At 28.8% G+C, this 25365-nt stretch overlaps 1 protein-coding gene across 1 annotated transcript in view; it reads right to left on the bottom strand.

Annotated features, from left to right (window-relative positions):
- LOC107452989 (cell adhesion molecule Dscam1) overlaps positions 1 to 25365 on the bottom strand; it is a 270828-nt gene that overhangs the window by 80419 nt on the left and 165044 nt on the right. Inside the window, exons 11-13 of the mRNA XM_016069635.4 lie at positions 8890 to 9174; positions 5815 to 5934; positions 2852 to 3022 (exon numbers count right to left, since the gene is read on the bottom strand). Coding sequence (XP_015925121.2) covers positions 2852 to 3022; positions 5815 to 5934; positions 8890 to 9174 — 576 coding nt within the window. The remainder of the gene's footprint in view (positions 1 to 2851; positions 3023 to 5814; positions 5935 to 8889; positions 9175 to 25365) is intronic.

Genomic DNA, 25365 nt, shown 5'->3' with positions numbered 1-25365 from the left:
TTTTATTATATGACCAGCATTGAACGGCCGACCCAATTCAGATTTTACGACTATTGATGTTCAACTCCATAATCTCGTAGTTCTGAACCCAATCCAGAAAACCGGAAAACTCATGGATCAAACACTAGGGACAAACTAGCCCTCATTAAGGGTTTTTCGTTAAGAACTAACCCGCATTTGCGTTGTATGAGGAGGAAAACCAAAATTAGCCCAATAACACGAAGATTTTTACCCATTGTCCATCTACCTCTGAGAATATTTTATGTCAGCACTATAGTTTGTGTGAGACGAGGAGCGCCGAATACAAATCGACCAACCAATGTTGGGATCGAACTTGGGCCATCTCATTGGGAGTCAAGCGATCTATCCCCTGAGTCAACATTATTTTGCAGTCTGCCTAATTTCTGATATAATACATACACAGTTCAGAATGCATAGTGTTTTAAATTAGCCGCAAATTAAAGAAAAATGCATATTTGCGTAAAGTTATAAAAATCTCCAAGGATTTTCTTTTCTTAAAATAAAGTAATTGATACACCATACTGTGCAATTTATTTTATTAAAAATTCGTAACACTAAATAAATTTTTTTTCCAACCTACTAAGATTTGATGAATGTTATTTTACTATAGCTACCGTATTTTAAATTAAAGCACAATTAAGCATATTTTTTATGCCAACAACCTATGACATTTAAAAGAATGCTTTTGCTAATAAAATTAAATGTGCTTTGATAAAATTGAAAAAAAAAGTACAAAGCGTTGAAGAATTAATAAAGATAAAATCAAATTTATCGCTGCATTTTACTTAATTAAAATTATATCCTTTGTTGATTGTAATATTCCACTTTAGCTGTCAAAAAAGAAGCATACATTGTGCCACGAGACCTAATTAAATTTTTAAGCAGCTGCTCTAAAATAAAAGTTTATTAATTTTGTTCAAAAATGTTTTTCGTTTCCAATAGCTTGTTAAAGTATTCATTTTTATTCTTAAGGTTTTAATTGTGCTTCGTACAAAAATAAAGTAATAAGGTTGAGTAGCACGAGGAAATGATGTAATATTCCTTGTTGCGAGATCTTAATTTGCATTTTTGTTAATTATCTCCTTGTGAAGCATAATCTTAAGTAATTATGCATTTTCACGTAGAACTATTCTCCTACTAATGACTTGAGTAACACTTTTAATAATAATTATAACAAAATATCAATAAAAAATTTAAAGAAACTTAATGTAAACATTTGTAATTAATAGCGAATTAAAATTATAATTTTTAATTCAAACGAAATTTATTACTCAATAAAACTGATGTTAGTGTTGTTATTTCAAATTATTATTATATGTATCTCTCTCTGTATATATATATATATATATATATATATATATATATATATATATATATATATATATATATATATATATATATATATATATATATATATATATATATATATATATATATTCAAATCTTTGTTGATTAGAAATGGACACTGGACTCTATATTTCAAAATTTCAAATTTTAACTATTTCTTTTCGACCACTCTCCTCAATGACTTATAATTCATTAGGAAAAATTATATTACTTGTTCTAGAGATAAATCCTCAGGTGACTATGCCCTCATCTGTAAACATCATTCTATACTTGCTATTAAACGTACTAATTATTAGGTCATAAATAAAAATATAGATATATATGTCAATTATTATATTATTATACAAACTATGCAAAAAATTATCAATACATTTCGTGATACGTAAAGCTTGTATAATCAAGTTTCTATTTGAAATCAAGAAAATATCGAAAGCAAAAATTCACTCATTCTTATGCAGTTTAATAAAAAGTTTCCTGCCTGTGCACATCATTGATACGTGCTTCTTACAGCGGGTATGTCTTGTTCAATTTTTTATATGAAATTGTGGCATATTAAAGAATTAATGCCAGGTTTTCAAAATAATTTAATAAAACACTGTAACCACTGTAATTAGAGTTATATTAATAAATTTTATAAACCCTTTTATTAATTTGTAAGTATATTGGGCCAATATGAGGGTTTGTCATAGCATGGCAAAAACTTCATCAATGCATCGCGAACGTCTTTTCCTATCATAAACGCGTTATTATGAAACAAGGGACAAACACTAAAATGTACTGTAAAAATGTACTGTCAAAGCTAACAGAATATTGTAAAATTTTCTGCTTTTCTGGTTCTATAAGAAAACCAAAAAGCTCCCTAATTTTTACCGAAACGCTTTAGTTAAGATTTCGCTAAATCGATAAAGTATCGCTTTTATAACATGTAATACAATTTGGTGAATGCGGTAAAGTTTGGTATTTTTATCATGATACCTTAGAATTTTGCATAAAATTCATTTATTCGGTTAAGTTTACTTTTCAGTTTTGTATTTTTTCTACTAAATATGTAGAATAATGTCTGTATAAGTAGATTTTGAGAACCAGATTTTTTGGTAAACCATTATCTATATGAACTGAAAAACTACTATATGAACGATTTAAATCTCGAATATTTTGGCTTTTATTATTAGAATTTCGATTTTTTCAACCAGAAATATCCTTACAATATGGTAATTTTACCAGCATTACTTTTTCTACGTAGTTTTTATCAATCATATGTTTCTTAATTTTTTGTAAGCTTCCATATGAGAATACTGAATAACAATATTGAATTTTTAAGTAATGTATAGTTAAATATTAAATTTGGCTCTGGTGCATTACACCAATGCAACTTGGGTAAAAATTGTTAAAAATATAATTATGCTTTGTTTTGTTTCAATATATATAAAATATATTGAAATCAACAAAGCTAAAATTCTCATAGATATTGATACTAACTCACCATGAACAGTTAGTTTAACAACAGTGCTTAAAGGCGTTCCAACTCCATTACTTGCTTCACACATGTACCGGCCATCATCATCTTGCTCAATATCTCTGATTACTAGTGAGCCATTAACCAATGTCTGAATATGGGATCCACTGATGACTGTACGGTAATCTCCTCGGTCGTCTGCAAAAGTGAGATAGATGCAGTGAATTTGTCTGTACACATTCAGTGAAAGAATGAGATATATTAACCATTAATTTATTTTTTAAGTACTAACTAGAGTAGACTGTTTGATAGTTGATTGCAAGGGTTATCACAATCTGCCTGTTACATAAAATTACAGGATGACAAAACATCATTTACGTATATGTTTTATTCTTAATGTATTTTTTCTCGTGCAGGGGAAAATATCAAGCAAAATAGTAAAAAAATATTTTCTTTTGAAGTATACTGTTGAAAATTCCGGACTGAATTGCGGTATAGAGAGGTTTTACCATAAAATCCATTTTTACAGTTCCGCGTCCAATTTTGCAATAATATTTATTTATTCAGTAGGATTCTGCTGTTTTATTGCAATTATTACTATTAAAACTATAGTATATCAAATATCATTACGGCGGCCATTACACTGTTAAAATTTTCTTTCAAAAATTATGGTAAAATAATTGGGAGCTGTCTGTACATCCGATTAACCGTAAAGTCTACGGTAAAGAACATTTTTTTCTCTTATGGTTTTGAAATAATTTTCAAGAAGGATGGTTATAAAACCATGAATACAAAACTAGACCGTTTTTTACTCATTTACAACTAGCATTATTCAAAAACGTAATAAAAATTTATTATTTTACTAGACATAGGAACTTGGCTTTTCGTAAGGTAATGGTCATTGGAGAGTGCCGGACACTGGAAATTCTTCATGTGTTGAAGGCAAGGGAGGAAATATTGTGGTGTCAACACTAGGACAGATAAGCCCGCTCGACTATGATATGTACGCAGTTGCAAAGAACTAAGTAGCTTCATTAGGTGGTTCTAGCTGGTGCGATAAAATTCTGGTTGTTTAACCGTATTAAGTGAAAGAAGTTAATAAACAGTCTTTCTCGAACTTAACAGTTTGATTACCATTTTATTTATGGTTATTTGACAGTTTTGATTAAATATGGTAAAATAACCATTCAATAAATTGTTATTTAACCATTTTTTCCGAGAAATTTCTAACAGTATACGAAATGCCGTAAATTTTACTAGAAATATGCTGTTGATTTGAAAATCACAAGATTTTAAATCTTCAGACTCCTCCACGAAGACAGATGTTTGCTGAAGGTTTATTTACCAATAAATACAGGACGTTTCCACATTAATTGAGGCGCATTTAAAATTAGATTTTATTGCAAATATTTCACAGTAATTTCTATATTTCATTACTTAATTAAATGCTTTAATATATTGAAGAAAAACGTATATTCTAATAGTTAAAATCAGTAAAAATATTTTGTATGCATAACAATTGCAGTTTAATTGTTAAGGAAAATCCTGCTGTTTATTTTACATTTCTTTAAAAAATAAGATGATATTTTCTTAAGGATTTTGAAAATGCATTCCCCTTGAACGCTTCGATTTTGAGTTATAACATTTGATATTTTAATAAAAATAAAAATATGAATTTAGTTTTAATCTTTAAATGCTGAAAATTACTCAACAAATTCTAAAAAATGTATTAAGTGTTGTGTAATTCTATTGAAAGGTTTTATGAAATTTTGGTGAAATATTAGGCAAAATTTATTTAAAACTTATTACTAAGTTCAAATATAGTATGCTATATAATTTACATAAATACATTACCAATTATGAATTTCTTGATCATAAATATGAAAACATAATAAGAAAATGTATTTCTTCAAACTTATTTTTTATGTTCTAAATAATTCCAAGACTCTATTCTCTTGTTTTATTAATATTAAATTGTAAGTTAAATTTTTATGAATAAAGTTTCAAGCAAATTAATTTTAAAATATATAGAATTATTAATCTTGTTTTGTAATAAATGAAAACAAAATATCGTTTCCAAGGATTGCTCCTTCATCGATATAATAGATTTAAAGAATTCAATTTATTTCAGAACTTCTTTTGCCGCCCCATTTGTATTTCTCATAAAATCATTCATCGGAAAATAACCGTACAGTAAAAACAATATTTTGCCCAAGAAAACTTATTGAATGCTTATTTTATACTTTTTATTTTGCTTATAAATCCAGCTCGCTGAATTTTATGGAAGAGATATAAGAATTTTACTGATTCAAATAACCTATTTTAATACTGATTGATTGGATATCCTACTGCAATGATAAAGACAACTTGTTTTATTATTAATAAAATCTTGAAAATTTAACATGCATCTAAAAGTTTCACAAAAAAAATGAAAGCAAATTCAATTATTACAGAAGCAAGTAATTGTGATTTAATGATATTGCAATAAATATCACTAGAAAGGGCCGTAGTTTGACCCGGAATTTTTTATAGAGTAGATTGTAAGTTATGTTTCTCATAGGTTCTTGTGGTTTTGCAGCTGAAACCATCATTTCAAATTCAGAATCTCTGATCAACTAGACGCTTTAAATGAATAGTGGGGTACTTCACTTTCGTTCAATTTGAAATACTGGGCCTTAAAGCCCATCTTCCTTATTTCAATAGCGTTGTTCTTCTTGATTTGGTTCACTTTTTGATGACAGAAGGAATATGCCCAACGTGTACTAGTTTTAAAATAATGTTTTAATTAGTAAAGTTGATGATGTTAACTTCTTTTTTTTGTTTAAGTAGATTTGAGCTATTATTCAACGAGTAAAATTTTCAAAAAACTTTTAAAAAAGCAAAATAAGTCAATCACGTGAGATTTAAATGCAAAAAACCAAAAATCGGAAAAAAGAGCATTATGAAAAATAAAACAATTATGTTGGGTAATAATAACAATGAAGGCATACCGTCCATTTTTTTCCATATCACTCTAGGTTCGGGTCTCCCATCAGCAGTACAGTCTAAGGTTACGGTTCCACCTACTGGCACAAACTGGTCAACAGGTTCCACTTTCCATCTTGGAGGTGCTATATTTAAAATACATTATTTTGAAAATTTAATTTGAAAACGGTTTGCTTTAATATTAGAGGGACCCGAAATTAATGTCGTTTTGGTGCATTTGATATTTGCTATGAAGATTTTATTTCTAACCAATAATGTATTCACCCTCGTTGGCAACAACCTTTAAATACCGGATTGAAAATGAATCGGAATGAATCGGAAAAAAATGAATTGGTTTTTAAGACTAACGGATATTTAATGCACCGAAATGACATTACTTTCCTGTCTCACTAATAAATAAATATTTTTAAATTGTTGGAAAAATTATAAATTTAGCTTTTATTACAACTTTGAATATGTTTGTCGTGTTGATAAATGCATTTTCTACAAAGGTCTTATTTCATTACATCTCAATAAAATTTCTGTGAATCATACATTTATTAACTTGCCTCTCTTTTTTCTTATTTGACAATATTTATAATTTTAACTTTATTGTAATTGTAACATATTTAACATTATTGTATTGTATTGATTTTTGTAATTTTTATTGTATTGATACAGAAGCAACGATACTTCCTTTCCTTGAAAAGGTTTGAAAATAATTTTTAACATGAGGTTTGTTGCAAGAAGTAATCAAGATTTTGAAAATTGTATACATATAAACGAAATCAATAGTTTAAATATTCATTTTGGCTAGTTTTATTCATTTTCGTGCTTTATTTTCAACCCTTCAAGTGGAAGTAATGACTTTTTTTTAAAAATTATTTTAAACTGGTTACATTCCAGAAAAAAGAATGTTTAGTGCGAAGAAGATGAACTCAGGCACGAGTCTTTCTCTAGGGCTCAATACTTACTTAATAGGTTTATTGATTGTGGATTTATTATTATTATTATTTTTTTTGAAAAATGTATTTGTCAAAATAATTTCATTTCATTTTTATTTCTGTTTTTATACGTAATAGTTTATACAACAAACGCATGACATTTAGGACCACTAAAAGCTGCTTGAAAATAAATGTGATGAATAAAACTTTGCTAATATTTATCTTAAGAGCATGGATCAAAAATTTATTATTTTTAAACTTTTGAGCATTAAAATTTTGACTCTTGTATTTTGCTATAATAAACTTAAAATGAATTTCGTTGAATAAATAGATAACAAAATTTTAACTAATCAAAAATTAAAATGACTACCAAAAACTAACGAACATATTACAACTCTAGATAAAAGCAACTTATAGTTAACTTATTTTTTAGGACTTCTAACAGGTAATTTATACTTACCTTTTGATTAAAAAATCTTTCATTTGAACATACAAGAATTTATCGACACACTTCAAATGAAAATTATTAACATCAAAGAAACATAAAATTTTTCTTCCGTTCAGCTTAATTTTTGACATCAAACGAAACAGTGTATTATTTTTAAAAACTAGCTTAAAGAAGTGGTTAATATTTAATGAAACGTTAATCGAATGCGTTAAATCAAAGTAGATTATCGATTTAACTTTTAAGTTCCTTTAATTGCAGTTAGAACATTTTTGTATTCAAACTAGCGAACAAGATTCATGAATTCCTAAATTTTCAATATAATAAAAATCAAATAGATAAATTCTTGTTGAAATATTTATCGTTCTTTTTAATATAAATTAGTTAAAACTTTAACAGGCAAGAAAAATGCTTTAAAAGGAAATTAACTTAAAATAAATTATAGTCGATTGGAACTTAACAAAAAAGTAAGAAGAAATCCAAAGAATATATTCATGCGGTATTTCCATTTTAAGTTTTCCATTATTGAAAATTGGCAATGCATGATGATATTAAGCAAATTATTTTAATTTCAAAGTAAATTTGTCAATGAGTGGACTGTTTAAAATAATTTAAACTGATAACGTAAATTTAAGTAGGTTGCTTCCAAAAAGCCTCGTTTTGAGGGCAGAATAGTATCACAGCTTTTGAGTACATTTTTAATACTAAAATAATTTCATATCCGATTTTTCACCACGAATTTAGAAGTATTTATAGCTTTGAGTATTTCTTTTGTATTACTCATCTTAAGACTAATAAAATTGCACCAATGTCTAATAAAGTTATCATAGATGACACGCAGATACGACTTATATTAAAATTAACACTATCATCAGAAAATATTACATTTTATTTTAACTAAAAAGGATAATTATGGACAACAAATTTTTGTTAATATAAATACTTGATCTCCTCGAATTCGGGTGTGGAGATTTCAGATCTAAAATTAGTCTTGCTCCTAAAGCTGCAGTGTTTGTTTCTTAAAAAAAAAAGAGACATTTTTAGTCCATTTTTTGTCAAACTGTGGAAGCTCTTAAACGTGACCAATAGCAGCGCCGTATAAATGTAATGGCATATTGGCATATTTTAAGACACTTCATCAGATATGGAATTGCATAGGGAACCATGCCCGGAAATACCTTCCTACACGGCTAGGGAACCTATTATGACCTCAGAGCGTACCTATTATGACCTCAGAGGCTCAATGGGAAATAGTTGTAACATAATAGAGATACGCCACTAGAGGCGTATTGCGACACTTTCGGGTATGGTTTCTAATGCAATTTCAATCCAGATGATATTCCGTAACTCCTATAGAAGTATGTCGCGACATTTTAGTGACTCTCTGTAATATATAACGTTTTTAAACTTGAACATTTCGACAAAAAATGGATTAATGCCTTTTAGAATAAAAACTGTTTTATTTCGGGAGAGACCGATTACAGATTTGATATCAGCGATACAAAAGTATCTAAGATCTGTTAAAAAATCCCACGCAACATAAAATTTTTTCCCCCTGTGTAAGTGAGTTTTTAAGAAAACTATTCAACAATTTAAATAATTATTTTTTCTGATCACAGAAATGTGTTAATATAGACAAAAAAATAACCATTTTGCTGTTAAAGTTCTTAATTCATCCAGACTATTTAATCAAATCGAAAGGTGCAACTCACCGTTCACAGACAATGGAACTGAATAATTGACAGTGGCAGCGTCATTATATGCCACGCAGGTATATGTGCCACTGTGTTCTTGACGAAGGGACTTGAAGATGAGAGTGGATACGAAGTCATCTATCATTTCAAGAGATATTCCAGTCTCCAGGGATAGGGGAATTCCATCCTTCAGCCAGGATATTCGAATGGGAGCATCACCAGTTGGGACACTACACGAGACACTTGCCCGCATACCTTCCTGAGGGTTTTTGGGAAAGCTGAAGGGAGTTATGCTTGGAGGAACTGTAAATAAATAATAAGATGCCATGGATGATTTGGTAGAGAACTAATCATATACGTCTAGCAAAAGATATGCTCTAAAATGAAGATTTATTTTTGAAAGTTTTTCATTAGAAATGAAATTCACTTTTCGAGCTGAAAAATTTGCGGGATATCTCGTAGGATTCTTTCTTTCAAAAGGTCGTGTTGCTTTAATTTTAATAAGAGCTAACTAAATTAAAATATATGTTCCCTATAGGTATCAAAGTAAATAAAGGTATCAAAGTAAATCTCTAAAGTAAATGATAAGTAATCAATAATAATTATTTAAAGTCCTAACTCTTCTGCCTTTTGTTTCACACCTAATCTATTGGGAAGATCTATATTGAAATTTTCAATTCGATACAGATCTTTCCAATAGATTAGATGGGATGAATTAGAAATTTAAAATGAAGAATCCAAAAATTTAGAATGAATTAGAAATTTTCCAATGATTTAGACATTTTCTTTTCGTTTGCTTAATCGAATTATACTATTTCTGCTATAGATGTACTTTAGAACTAACAATTCGACTTAAATTACTTGCATTAAGTTTTGTGATCCTTCTTAAAATAAATCGAGGATAATTAAATGTCTAAATAAACTATAAATATTTTAATACAAAAGGGCAATAATGCAATTATTTTTGATTAATTTATTACCATATTGACACGATTTTATTAAATTAAAATATTTTACGGTTAAAAAGATGCTCTTCACTTTACTTTTTATTTAAATAATGTAGTAAGCAATATAACATCTAAACCAACTCTGCCAGTTATCGCGGAAAAAGAAACTATTCAAAACTACTTTTTATAAGTTGTACAATTAATTTGTAAGTCGATGCTCACATTTTAACCAACATCATTTATACTGGTTGGTTCTATCAATAAAGCAAAATTATAAGACATTAATATAACAAATTTAAGTATTATATGTTTCTGAATAGTTTTGTTAGAGCCATTTTGCATATTATTAACAAGAACAAATATTACAACACATTTTTTTTTAAAAAAATGATCCATTTTTAATGTATTTCAGTTAAATTTTAGCTGAAAATAATGACATTTTTCGATAGCTTAATGGATTTATAATGTTTCTGTCATATACGCATTATAGGACTAACAATTTGAAAGAATTATTTTCATTACGTTTCTGTCTTTTCTTAAAATAAAATTCAGCATCTAAATAATAGTATTGATTGTGGGATAATATATAATTAAATATTTGAGCAAAAAGTAAACATTTCATATTAAAATATATATTCACTGAAATTAATTTGGTATATTCATCAGGTTACAAAATATTACAAATCAGAGCAAATGCTGAATTTCAAGCAAAATAAAATGCTCAGGACATGAAGTAGATAAAATATATGCCATAAATGTAAAATTTAATGGTGATAAATTTCAGAGCAAAAATGTGCAGTATCATATCATCAACATAAATTGCAAATTCATGGGATATGGGAGTTGTTTCAAACATGAATAAACGCATTTTTATTCAAAACTATTCTAAATGAATAGAAAACGCCGTTCCCTCTCTCAAATGAAAATTTACAGCGACACATTATAATGCCAGTGACGTTTTTTGCACGGTAAATCGAGATTAATATATAATTTTAAAGGAAAGCAAAAATTATAAGAGAATGCCCCAGCATATAATGGAACAGTTTCAAATAGCATGGAACTTAATAAACAAAAATAAAAATGAAATAACTGTAATATGTCATAATAATAAAATAAATGGAAGTTCTGGATCGTAACAATAACTGCTCTAAGGTTTTGAGCATTGCATTGGTGATAATGTTACTTTTTTTTCCGCTGTGATACTGTTTTAACGGCTGCAGGCTTCTATTTTTACGACTGCAAAGAAATAATTCAGAAACGTATGGCTTCCCAAATGTCTTAGGTTTTGTGGAGAAATGTATGCGATTTTGGGAACAGTCACTGTCAAAAGAGGGACATTATCAATATGGTTTTGTTTAAAAAATGGGTATTTCTCAACCTTTCACCAAAGCACGTGTTACCATTATCATTTTGTTTTTCGTACTCTTTTGTATTTGTAACACGCTGGGATTGTCATGTTTTAACATGACTTCGTAGTAATTGTGCTGTTTTTTAAACATAAACAATGCTTTCACCTAATTTTCTTTATATATTTTTTTCGTTTTTTTCCGGATAAACGTGCCTTGTGAGTAAAATACTTTCTGGTAGATGATTGAAATTCTCTTCGGAACAACACAGTTTATACAACAAAACATTTCGAATATATTTTGAGGCATTTTACTTTTTATTAAATCTGAGGAAAATTGTAAAGCATAAAAAAGTTCTTTTCTTGAGTTATAATCAGCTTACTTAATGTAATTTAAAAGTAACAGTATCTCTTAAAAAACTTCACAGTTCTTTAATTGTGTAATTTGTTGTTAAATGTTTTATTTTATCTTATCCACTGCATTAAACAAGCCGATTATTTTCAGGTAAACGCCTCTCAATGTTCAACTCAGTAGTAGTCATGTAATTTTGAGTCCCTTTCAGACGAATCCTGAACTAAGCATTGCGATAAACTTAATTACAAATATAGAAACTACGATAATTTTCCACGTTAAGAACAATAGCAGGGAAAATCTTGACCATGTTGTATTAACCACAGAGGACCCTCCTACAATTTACATGCGTGATGCATTGTGGTCGATGTTGACCGGGAGCAGCATACGAATCGACCAGTCATCGCTTAGATTCGAACCCGGTACACCTCATATGAATCCTCTGCTGTATCTCCAGATCCTCCTTGGCTTGTTTTAAGAAATTGGAGAAAACAGTAAATGAAACTATTTCAAAGTTAAAAAAATAGCGACATGGGAAAATAAAATAAGGGTAAAATGAACTCGACTGTTGCGCAAAATGTAAGAATGGTAAGAAAATGAATAAATTATCATACGCATTAAACCCAAGAAATGATTTTTAAAAGCAAGTTAGTCTTTATTAATTGCTCTGAGAAAACCAAAAAAAGTTCTTGATTTGTAGAATTTTGGGAAGGTGAAGTTATTATGACTTCAGTTGAAAGAAGTTATTAGGAATTGTAGACTAGAGTGTTATTTTATATTTTAAACCGCAAAATCGGTAAGAAACGAGTAGAATAACCAAATTTTGTAAAAAAATAAATAAATATGGTTTAAGTAAAATAACAAATCCGAAGAACATATGCTTGGCAGTATCAAAAATATAGTATTAAGTTCTTGGTATTCAAATTTATCTGTTTTACCCAGAAAAGTGTGCCCACAGTCTCTTAGCTAAACTTGTTTCAAAAAACTAGTAGACAAAAGTATGAAAAATATTTAATTTATAATGCGTGTCCCAAAACTTACGTAAGATTCGAATTCAATAGAAAATATAGTTTTTTTCGCCATGATATAAATATTTATTGTCCCGCAGTGGACTGATCGTTAAGACACGGTTCCCAGCAGATCACCGATGTCAAGCATCACTGGCTGCGGTCAGTGTGCGAGTGGGTGACCATTTGGATCAGTCTGCGTAGGGACCGAGGGTGTGCGATATTGGTCCTCGTTAAACTGTGCTACCGTAAAGTGCTCGACTTCGCGCGCAGGTCGTCGGGCTGCCGAAGCGGGGGTGCCATCCCCTCCACAGAGGATCAAAATTGTAATGGCATGTCTTCGGATTATCCTCCGGGATGTTTCCCAGACCGTCGCCAATAGCCCAATGTGCAGCTCCAGTGCGACGTAAATTAACAACAACAGCAACAATAAATATTTATTATTCAAAAATTAAAGGCATAGGGCAGGGAAATGCATGTAATAGCACAGTATGTTTATCACCAACAGTTTTTGCTGGCACATATGCAATCATTCATCGAAATTTTCCATTACTATTTTGATAAATGTGGTAGAATTTAATTACTACGGAGTTGAATATCTTTCCTTATTGCTAAGAGATGTTGTAGGCTTGTTGACGTAGATTTTTACTTTAAATTACCCCACAGAAAGAAATCCAGCGGTGGTAAATCACATGATCTAGGGGTTGAATTGTGGATACCGAAACGAGAGATACATGACCAGAACATACCTCGTTCAGTAATTGGGTTTTCACGGGACGTATAGTATATAGCACGGTCTAGTTGAAACCTCACGATGGCCTGTACACACCTTAAAGCATGTGTATTGGACGTCCAGTGTACATTTTTTCCAAGTCTTCTTGAATTTTTCTTCAGTTTCTTTAAATGCGACGACGTTAAATCAATATTTCGACTATATATGGTCCAAAATTTGCAAACTATAGCAGCCAAACGTCTATAATTTTCAATGTATTTTTCAGCAATGGAATGTGTTGTTCTTTCGTCTAATACAGAATTTTTATAAGTCCTTAACTGTCAGTACTTTATTTAATCTTGCAAAAAATTTTGAGATATCTTTAATAAATAAAATAATTAAACTGTGATATATTATGCAGTTATTTAGGCTTTTTTCATCTTAAAGAAGTAATAGCATAAAAAGAATTCTGTCCCGCGCTATACAATTGAGAAAGAAAAACTAAGATTACTTATAATTTTATTAAAAAAATCAATAAAATTCTACGGTTATAACTGTTGGTTTAAAGAAATAAATTTATTTTTGATTCTAATCGAAGAATTAGTTGTTTACTTTTCATTGATTTTTAGAGTTATTATTATTTTTAAAAAAAGAAAAACTCAGCCGCAATATGTTTCTTGATTTTAGTACCAAAATGAAAAACAAGTGCAATTTTATGCAGGAATAAAAAACATATTTATCGATTGTTCCTTTCAAAATTTTGCGTTTTTCATCAGATTACTCCCCCAAAAGATTACAAGAAGTAATCTATTGATTTTTTCTTCTTCGATCTGAAGAGAAGAATTTTTTAAAATTATTATAATAAAGTACTTTTTTCGAGGATATTTGCATTTTCAATTATATCTTTTGTTATTTTATACCAAAACACATTTTCCTTATTTTTTCAAAAAATGAGGCTGGTTGCTCTCCTATTTTTTTTTTGTTTACCTATCAAAAGAACCCAAAAATTTAGACAAGTAGTATATTAAACTCTATTCATTTTGCAAACTGTCGTAGTTAATTTATAATTTCAGTTATTTGCTAATGTTGCTTCGATTCTGCATTGGGTCAATCACGATAGGAAAGGACACCAGTATTTTTGATGCAGATTTATAATTTTAGCGCTCATTATAAATGCAGTGAAAATACTTTTGCGCTAATTAAAAATACATTTTGAATAATAAGAAAAGCAGAATGAATTTGTGTATGCTTATTTCAAAGAACCTTAAATTATGCCGGTGCCAGATAAACCAGGCTAGTTGAGCATTCTCCGAACATGCCCCTGAACTTCGACATAAAGAACACGAAAGATATGTCAAAAATCATGATATTAACCGATCTGCCATCGCTCTGCAAATTTAGAATTTTAATCAAAGATTTAAATTTTTTTTTCTTTTTGTAAAAATTATTTATCACTAATCTTCATCAACAGAACGTAATATTTTGAAGAATATAGCAAAAAAAAATATTTCACAGTTCAGAATTTCTATTTTACTGCCATAGGTCATAATAAGACAAACAAAATTTGAATTATACTGCCAAAGGAGCTAAAACGGCCTTGCGGAATTTTGTTTTTAATGTAAATTTGTAAATTTTTCTTCTTTTTGTTTTCTACTTACAACTGTAAGCCTCATACTATACTTTGTGGTGCATGAGGAGTTTTAAGTCGTTTAAATAAAATAAAAAATAAAAAACAAGCAAAATAAATATTTATCAAAAATAATCTAATATTAATTATAAAAAAATATTCCATGGAGTAAAATGTTAGAATTATAGATTAAAAAAAACACAAAAATTTAAAGTTATTGAATTTATGTATGTACCTTGATAAAAACAATTCATTAAGATACGCATAAAAATATTATCTAAATGGATATAAAATTCAATATTCATAATACTATGAGATTTCTCTTGACTACTACACCATAAATTTTGCCACACGTACCAAGTAAATATTATTCAAATGTTTCAGACATATCACAGAACTACTCAGTCAAAAGAAAAATAAATATGTTAAGAATAACGGAAATGTATAATGCTTAAAAATATTAAATAATAAAAAATATTAAATCTAAATAACTTACATATTCTGCATCTATTAGAATAATCAAAAAGTTTAAACGTTTACGAATGTTTCAGTGAGAATAAATATACAAATTTTCATATAGCGTCTTTTTAAGGAGTTAGGAAGCTATCTACATATGTGAACCTAGGTAATGAAGAGTATAGTCAATGGTCTTTCAAACCAATCCAAGCTTTGAGCCCCTAGGGAAAAAATACCCAAATTTACCTGCTTTGCGGTATTGCCTTTGAATTACATGGAGAAAACCTTTTTTTTTTTGATGCAGGAAAGCTTGCAGCTAAAAGTTCAGAAATAGCAGGAACTAACGCTCAGAGGGAACTATCTCAAGGTTTCTCAATAAATGGAAGTCTATTCTAATTTTGTCTCTTATACGATGGGATTCCAGCCAAATCCCCTCACACTTGTTTAAGTCCCTTTCTTTATTATCTTGTTCCCCGGTCCCTATTGATCAAACCAATTTACGCGTGATTGTCTATTTATTTCACTACCTTCATTTGGTGTTTAGGCAATTTTGAAAGGTTTTGTTTATCGAACCGAAATTATAGTATATCCATTTCCATGTAATTTGATGTGGTAGCCTGTTTCTATGCAATGAGCCATCTCTATGTAATGAGCCTGATAATGAGTGCTCGCTTCAGAATGAGCTGATTGATGCAATTTCTTCTCCGGGTTCACACTAACCACAGTTCTGACATAAAATTGTGGTAGACGGATCATGGGCTATAATCCCCTTGGGTATAATCCCCAGCTATAATCCCCAGCACAAACCATTGGGGGTTTTCGCGGTTTTCCTCACATTGAAACCCAAATGCGGTTTAGTTTCATAAAATAAGCCTCCACCAAGCCTAGTTCGTCCCATTGCTTGATCCAGAAGTTTCCTTGTCTTCTGGATTGGGTTCAAAATTTCAAGGTTAAAGAATTGAACACTGATAGTCCTAAACTCTGAATTAGGAAGGCTGTTCAAATACCGGTAATACAACAAAGTAAAATTAACAACTTATACATTATCCATCCCACAAACTCAATTAGTAAAATTTTTTCTTTATATGTTTATAATAATATATAAAATTTTATTAATAAATGTCTTCTTTGAATCTTATGCTAATATAAGTTTAGGAGCGAGATGAAACAAGAGTTCTAGCCATCGCTTCAGATATATATTATCATTGTTCAAATATCATCTTTAAGTGGTTATTTGTTACCCGACCATGCTGAACTTAGGACATGTGTAAATTATCTCCAATGGTAGAGCAGATTGATTTGCATAATAAATGAAGCCTGTTTCAAACTATACTGACCTGAAAGCACACTCAAAATACCTCCAATGGTAGAGAAGTTTATTTTGAGTCCTGAATGAAGGTTTTTTAAAATAAATTTTTTTACCCCTTACAGCTGTTTCTATTCAAAACCGGTTTATATACAGATTTAAATGCAATCGTTAACTTGCAAATAATTTCTGAACGTTCTGATTCCAACGTAATATAAAAACTTTAAAAACGTTCTAGAATACAGTAACCTTTGTTTAATGACAGTGTGACTTTTCAACTTCAAGATGCATTAAAAATTTAATCCACTTCCATAATGACTTTATTTAATAACCATTAACAATAATATACAAGTAAAATTAAATTTCTAAAATAATAAAAGTGGAACAATTTATTTTATTCAGGATTTATGGGTATTTTCACAATTTAATGTAACGAATAAATTTTATTATAAAAATTATGCAAGCAAAATTTTTGTTGCGTAGATTTTTATTACAAATATTTACAAAATTTCTCAATTCTATACGTATTAAAAATAATATTTCATTATGCTATTTTTTCATCTTACATTTCATTATTTTAAAATGGGAAATAAATTTATGGAAGTGCTAGGAAACACCTTAGCACAAATATTCCTTCTGTTGCCACACCCAAGACGCATTTTAAGGAAACATATTAAGAAAGTGCTTTATCATTCTATTTCAACTAAGAGACAGACAAAAATACCTTTTCATAGTAAGGAAAATATAATGGATCGAATTTTACTGTTTCCTAACGAAGTTAAAGTATTGCATTTTTAATGAATGCGTCATTCATACAGAGACTTTTATTCATACACAGATTTAATAATTTACTTACTAATAAATAAACCGCTAGATTCTTTTCTAATTTAATATTTTTTATAATCTTGAATATCCACTGATTTCAGAGAAAAGCTTGCTTTGTATTTAGTTATGTAATGTTTTCCTCGAATTGAGCACTCGGAAAAGAAACAGTTCTTGAAATGCATTTTGTTTGCTATAACACATTCCTGTGTTTACAAACTTCAGTAAAGGAAAACATTAGACTAGTATAGATTTACAAAAATAAGTAATGGTAGAAAAAAAATGCTAGTATAAGCCTGACTCAAAATAACTGAATTCGTAGCTGAAATATGACTCTGCTGTAATAAGTAAAACAATCATAAATATTTTGGCATTGGAAACCACTATGAATAATTGAATATTTATAATGGTAGTTCAACAGGATTAGTTAAAAAGATAGCAAAAACAACAACAACAACAACAAAAAGAATTTATATGAAAAAAAACGTATGTTAATTTGCATTAACCACACAAAAAAATAATTTATTTAAACTATACAAAAATATTTATTTATTGTTTAAATGCATGAAGAAATTTAAAAAATATATAGAAATAAACCCATTTATAAAAGTAATATTACCATATTCTTGAATTAATGCAGAAATTCAAATTTTATTCTTAGATCCATAATCTTAGATCTTGATCCATGAGCCTTGAACATCATAATAATTACTTGGTTTATGTGCTTGTTTATTTTATGTAGTGATTGGACAAACGGTTAAGGTTAATAAATAAATTCTTTTGTTACTTTCACCATCATATTTTGAAAGACTTTTGATGATTCTTTTAAAATACGGCAATCCAAACGTTTTTCTTTTTAATTTCTTACCAGAAAATAGTAAATAAATCTTAGTTGATACTCTCTTAAAATGAACGAGTGAAAATAACTCAACTTGAGTGCTATTTAACTCTTTCATCTAGATAAAACCGGCGTTCTCATCTTGAGTTAAAATCACTCAAGTGAAAGAGTTATATGGAAATAGCTCAATTTGAGTGAAAAAATTTTCACTCAAATTTGAGTTATTTTCCCTCGAGTTTGAGTGATTTTCAGTATTACCTGAGTGAATCGTTTTCACTCAAACTTGAGTGATTTTAACTCGTGTTTGAGCGATTTTCAGTATTTCAGTTCGTAAATTGCAGTCAAAATTTTTACTGTTAATATTCGAAATTTTTGTATTCAGTGGTGCCATCTATCGTAAGCGATAGAAAATACTATAGTTTTCGTTCAAAAAAAAATCCTTTTGATAGAGAAAGCCTTAGATAGGAATTTTTTTTTATCATAACGTTTGTTGAATTTAAACATCTAATTAGATAATATAGTACTAATGAAAGTTTTCGCTGTGAGCATATCGACACTGTGTATCCTGGGATTCGAACTGGCATCCCGTCTGTCGTGAGATTGACCGACTAACCCTCTCGGCTACAATCCTGTGTCAAGACGGCTACAAAGAACTAATTAGTTTCATGAGCTGGGTCTTTGTATGGGAGGATAAAGTTTGTATTTGTTAAATCAAATAAGGTGAAATTTTTTTTCCAGAGTTAACAGTTTGAATAGCATCATTTTGTGGATATCCAATTATTTCGATTGTATACGGTAAAACAACAATTAAATGAATTATTACTTAAGAGGTTTTTTTTTATGAAAAATTCCTAACCACTGTAAATTTGAGTTTTTTTTTCTTTCCCCTAAGTTACGTCATTTTTCTTTGAAGTTTAATTTTTAAAAGTAAGGAGCTCTAAACGAATTTTTAAAGTAAGCAGTGTAATAAATATTATGCTCATTTAAGTTCAATTGAAAATACTATGAGTCATTTTTTTTCGAACAAATTTATTCGTTTAATTTATAAAGCTTTATTTTCAAGCAATAAAAAAGGTATATTGTTTTAAATTGCCTAAATTTTTTTAAGACAAATTTCTGAAACTAAGTGAAATTAATAAATTTTTGAAGAAGACGTTAGAAGCTAAAAGATCTGGATTAAATACCCTTTTTCAAACTCAATTTTGCAAACTCTTTTGACATAAATTTGTTTAAAATCCAAACTATATATTTGTTTTGATTAGAAAAAAATAAGTATAATTTTTGTTCTACATTAATCCTAGCTTAGTATGAATTCGAATAAAAAAATTAACTAATTAACATTAACTACTTGACTTTACTTTAATATTGTTCTTACCATAAATTTTGCTCAAACATAGTTTTCTTAAGTCAAAAAGAAATAAATAATAAAAATTAATGAAAACGACAATTTTAATAAAATTACTAAAATACAGAAACATTTAAATACCTAATTTTAGGCATATTTTAAACTAATTAAATTGTATCGCTTCTGAATTATAAATAATTGCAATTAAATCAAGTATGCATTTTATGGATTTTAACTATTATGAATATAGATAGTGTATGTTATTTCCGTTATCAATATATATGTTTAGAATTTTTACCTAATTGTAAGAAATTAATATATAATCAAAAAGAAAAACATTATAAAAATTTAATATACCAGCCAGGAAAGCAAGATTGAAGACATCAAACTCTTTCAATTTTACAACAATGCAAAGTAACTGCAGTTTTTCTGCAGATTCATCAGAAAGAATACTTCTGAAACAATGACAGCATAATTACTTCAAATTTACTGCAGAATGACCACGGATTTAAAGTTTCAGTTTTTTCTAACTTTATGATTTTAAAGTGATCTCTCTTAAACTACAGTAATTTTGTAGACAATGGCTAAAAGTTTTTTCGAAACAAATTACTGAGAAATTACTTCGCATTTGCTGCAAAATAACTGCAGTGTTTTTACAGTTAAGATTGCAATACAGAAAATTTGCAGTTAACTCTAAAAAAACTACGAAATTACTTCAGTTCTGTAGAATAACCTACAGTTTATTTTCAGCTGGGATATAGGTATATAAATTCAAATTGAACTATATCTCATAATAAATATTACTTTTAATTTTGCTCCTATTTTTTACTATTAATCTATAACTATTGCAAAATTCTAATTTATTTGCCCTTTCCAATACTTTAATTAGCATTGTACTTTTAATTAAATATCAATTCTGCATTTTCAATTTTGCCTCGAAAATTGAATTTGAAGAGAAGTGGTAAGAACTTTTATGCTAGCAACAAAGGAAATATAGTTTGTATAATGTGATAAATACTTTATGAAATAAGAAGATAGTATTAATTCTGAATTCCAATTAAATAAAAGATAAAAACAGGATAAAAACAGAAAAATTCAAAATGCTGCTTAATTTTTTTAAATATAATATTTTCCACTTTTTCTTTGAATGATATATTTACAATAAAATACATTGAACACCTGAAGATTCTGATTTGAATGAATGGATGTTGCAAATGTGAACTTTCGTAAATTAAAGACAGTCAACTTTATTAATAGAAAGCAATTTAAATAACAGCAATTATAGACTGTATGAACAATAATTTCGTCAATATCTTTTATGAAAGAAGCATAGAATGATATGAAATTAATTATCCAGAAATGTTTTGTACCAAAATTATACATCAGGAAATCTAAACATGGATATAAATTTATTATACGAGGGTTGCTATTTATATTTCTGGCCTAATAATGAAAAAACAAACATGTAGGATCGAAATTGGTTTTATTGTTTTTCAAAATATTCTCCATGATGATCAATACACTTTTGCATGCGTTCGAACCAATTTTCAAAGCACTTTTTAAAGTCCGATGGAGGTAACTCCAAAACATGCGTTTTGAATGCATCAACCGCTTCTTCGGGGGTCGAAAATCGTTGTCCACGTAATTTATTTTTGATGTGTGGGAATAAGAAGAAGTCATTGGGTGCCAAATCAGGGCTGTACGGCGGATGACCCATCAGTTCCATCTTTCGCTCCGTCAGAAATGCCTTTGTTTGAGTCGATGTGTGAGAGCTCGCATTGTCATGATGAAGAATGATTCGCCTGTTCTTCTGCTTTTTTCGAATTTCTCCAATGACTTCTGGCAAACAAATGGTCGTGTATCATTCAGAATTGACCGTCCTGCGTTGCTCTAACGCCACTGTTGCCCCATGACCGTTAATGCCGAAAAAAAGGCAATCATTTGTTGCTTGGCAATCGATGTGCTTCTTCCTCGAACAACTTTTGTTGGTTTTGCCTCGTCTTGGAGGACCCATACAGTTGATTGCTGTTTTGTTTCCGGCTCATATGCATAGATCCATGATTCGTCCCCTGTGTAGATGTTATACACAGCCTTTGATGTACCTTGAACGTATTTTTCCAATATTTCCTTGCACCAATCGACACGAGCCTTTTTTTGAGCATTTGTCAGATTATGCGAGATCCAACGAGAACAAATTTTTTTTTGCGCTCAAATGTTCATGCAATATTTTATTGATGCTAGTCATACTAATGTCCAAAGACCCCTCTATCTCACGGTATGTCACATGACGATCTTGCTTTATCAGTTCACGCACAGCATCGATCTTTTCTGGCACAACAACGGATTTTGGACGACCTGCACGAGATTCGTCCTGGATCGAACATCGACCACGATTAAATTCGTTAAACCAATTTTTTACTGTGCTGTAGGATAGCGCTTTATCGCTGAATAAAGAATTAAGTTCATCGAAGCACTCATGTCTTGACAATCCACGTCGAAATTTATGAAAAATAATGGCACGAAAATGTTCACGATTCAATCCTTTTTTTTGAAAGAGAAGAACTTTTCAATTTACTGTCAACAACACAAATGAAGCTATAATGGTAAATCGTCTGCTGAATTTGTGTTTAAAAATATCAAACTTTCGATTAAAATCGTCTGCGGTCGCCTAGCAACACTTACTGTTGCCAAGGCCAGAAATATGAATAGCAACCCTAGCATTAAAATAAAATGTTAAAACTTTCATATGAAATCTGAAAAAATTCTAAAACTCTTATCAGATATAATTATGTTCGCACATGCTTTGTCAAAGATTCTAGCAGGGAATCAAATTTTTTTAATATTTCATAATCATCCACACTTAACACTTTCAATTTTAATAAATTTTTTTGACAAATAATTTAAAAGAATAGTATATTTTGTTAAAAGACGCTGAAAAACAGCTTATTTAAATGGAATGTGTATATAACACATTCAAAATGAAAGTATTATCAAAATAAAAGCAACAAAGTATATCCACTTACTGAAAAGTAAAACAGCGTCTTCTTCAGAAATACCGCTGTGAACTAAAAGTTGTTTTAATTCATCGTAATTCAAAATATTAAATGACATATTCTCCAGAAAAAAAATTAAACGTAAAATAAAAACGAAGACATAATCTATTTAGATCACAGAACATAACAATTTTATTTAGATTTATTATCGTTTGCTTTTTAAAATAAAACGGTAGAAATTCCAGCTTATATCTCGCACACAATTAAATAATAAATAAATCACTCAAGTTTGAGCTAAAGGCACTCAAATATTGCTTAATAAATACCACTCAAGTTTGAGTTAATGCAAAGCAAGAATTTCGCTAAAATAAGAATGTATTTCAGTCAGGTTGAGTTAAAAAAATTTAACTCTTTTTTGAGTAGGGGAAATAACTCTTTCATTTTAAGAGAGCAGTTACTTAATACAGTTATAGAACGAAACTCACAAATAAATACTACATATATTGACTACATATGATTTTTAAATAATTGAATATCAGTTTTTGATCAATGATAGATTTGTACTACAAAATATATAATTTGTTTCGTCCACTGGAGATGGAAATTGTCAGTAAATTGTGTTTGTTAAAATATCATAAATCTCACAATCTCTTGCGTTAAACTTTCACCATATTAGTTATAGCTGCCCTTTGTAGTGAATGCTTAGTTTTTATAAAAAATAATACATCATAACAAAAAAAAAAGAGTTTCGGTAAATAAAAGAAAAATAATTTTGGATTTATCAATAAGAAAAGGCAAGGAACGTTAAAGCTCCGATCTGTTACCCAAATGTTAATTTTTATAATATTAGTGCATGCGAGCCGAAGTCCTTTGTGAAAAATACCTTATATTAGTATTTAACTAACAAAAATATTAAAAATAAAATTTGCAATTTCATATCAAGGCTGTTTGAGTTAAGAATATGCTAGAGTTTTGTTGTTTCTCTACTGTTAATTTGTATTTTTAATGTATGCCCCACACAGCTAATTTCTTTTGCGGAAAAGGCCTTATATTGCAGTATAATTAAATAAAAGCATTAAAAGTAAAACCTATACATAATAGCAATGTTGAATATTTTTTTCTTAAGTTTGGTCAAAAATCTTATATTCGTGTAAAATCTAAAAAAAAAGGAATTTCAATTTTTAATATTTGATCTATATGCTTAAAAAATGAAAACTTTCAAAATTTTAACTTTATCGAAACATTAATAAAAAGTCCATACTAGTTTAATTCTGTGTCAATTAACATTATATGTTAAGAGGTCAATGAGCTACTATTTCTTCCTTTTACACTCTCTTAGAAATGCAGCGCTAGCAATAAGAAAAATAGATAAGAAAAATAGTAATAAGAAAAAAAGATAAATAGTAAGATAAAAATATCCGAATTAAAGCTTAAAAAATACTAATTATTAAATATTTAAATACTATTCACTAAACACTATAAATAATATATACTTACTAAATACTATAAATACTGTTACTAAATACTAAATTATTGAAATACTATTTATTAAATATTATATCTTGATAATCAAAAAATAAAAAAAATTCTAAGTTTTAAATAAATCGATACATTAAGAAAAATAATTCAATTCCATAGAGAAAAAAATTTATTAAATTAATTCTGGAGCAATTTACATTAAAAGTTAAGAGTTCAAAGAACAACTAATTCTTTCTTTCACACTCTCTTCGAAATGTAGTACTAGCAATAAAAGGAAAGAAATGATAGGTCGTAAGATAAAACCATCCCAATTAAATATGAAAAATAATGCTCGCAATTTTTTATATTTTTAAATTTTAAAACTAGTATTATGCTAGAAATCCTAACATGATTTCATTCTCAGATTGCATGCAGGAAACACTCGATCATAAAAATTTAAAAATAGGAAATTTGAAAGGCTGCCGTAATTGGTTTATCAAAAGAAAAAATGCTTTCTCTCTTAATGTTCAAACAATTTATAAATTTTACGTTGTTTTGAACAGGGAACCAACAAATTGTAAATTGAATTAGCAATTGAAAAGTAAAGGAAAAAAAGTTATTTAAACTTTAGAAATTTGCACAAAGTACGAACCGGTGACTAGCATTTTTTTCTTACTTTATGTTTCTTACATAAAAGCATTCGATTTCTTTCTCCAACACAAATGCATATCTAAAAAGGAGAAAATGTTTTTTCGAAAAATGTTTTCTAAAAACTAAGAATAAAAGCGAGAAAACTTCTTTCTATTTTTTTCAATAGTTAAAAATTAGAAGAATATTTTATGAATCCATTTTTTTTATTTCCATTTCTAAAGATAAGTGCTGTTTTAAGTAGCTTAAAAAACCTTATGACCCTCCATTATTTTTCTGGTTTTCCACTAACATCGCTCATCAATATAATGCGGCATTCCATTTACATAAAGAGAGGAAAAGTAAAAAAGCTTAACACGGAAATCAATATTTCTTATTTTGACATATATAGCACAAATAAGGCATATTTTTTGTACACTGCAACACGACCGTAAAGAATAACTCACACTGCTATTGGCTGGTATCATCTAGATAAAAAAAAATAAATAAACATCTAGAGTGATTAAAGGTTTCCGATAGTACTCTCGGTTTTTTGTTCCGAAGATGATGGTTTTCTCTTAAAATCTTACTCATCTTTATGGATAGAGAAGTCTTAGTTCTTTCCCTGTTTAGAAAAGTTTTCTATAATAGTATGGTAT

This window comes from Parasteatoda tepidariorum, chromosome 10 (genome assembly GCF_982258835.1).
Source record: "Parasteatoda tepidariorum strain Cologne lab strain chromosome 10, Ptep-v5.0, whole genome shotgun sequence".
In the NCBI taxonomy this organism is placed as follows: domain Eukaryota; kingdom Metazoa; phylum Arthropoda; class Arachnida; order Araneae; family Theridiidae; genus Parasteatoda; species Parasteatoda tepidariorum.
The sequence above is the reverse complement of the archived record's forward strand: the minus strand, read 5'-3'. Positions and strand labels throughout refer to the sequence as shown.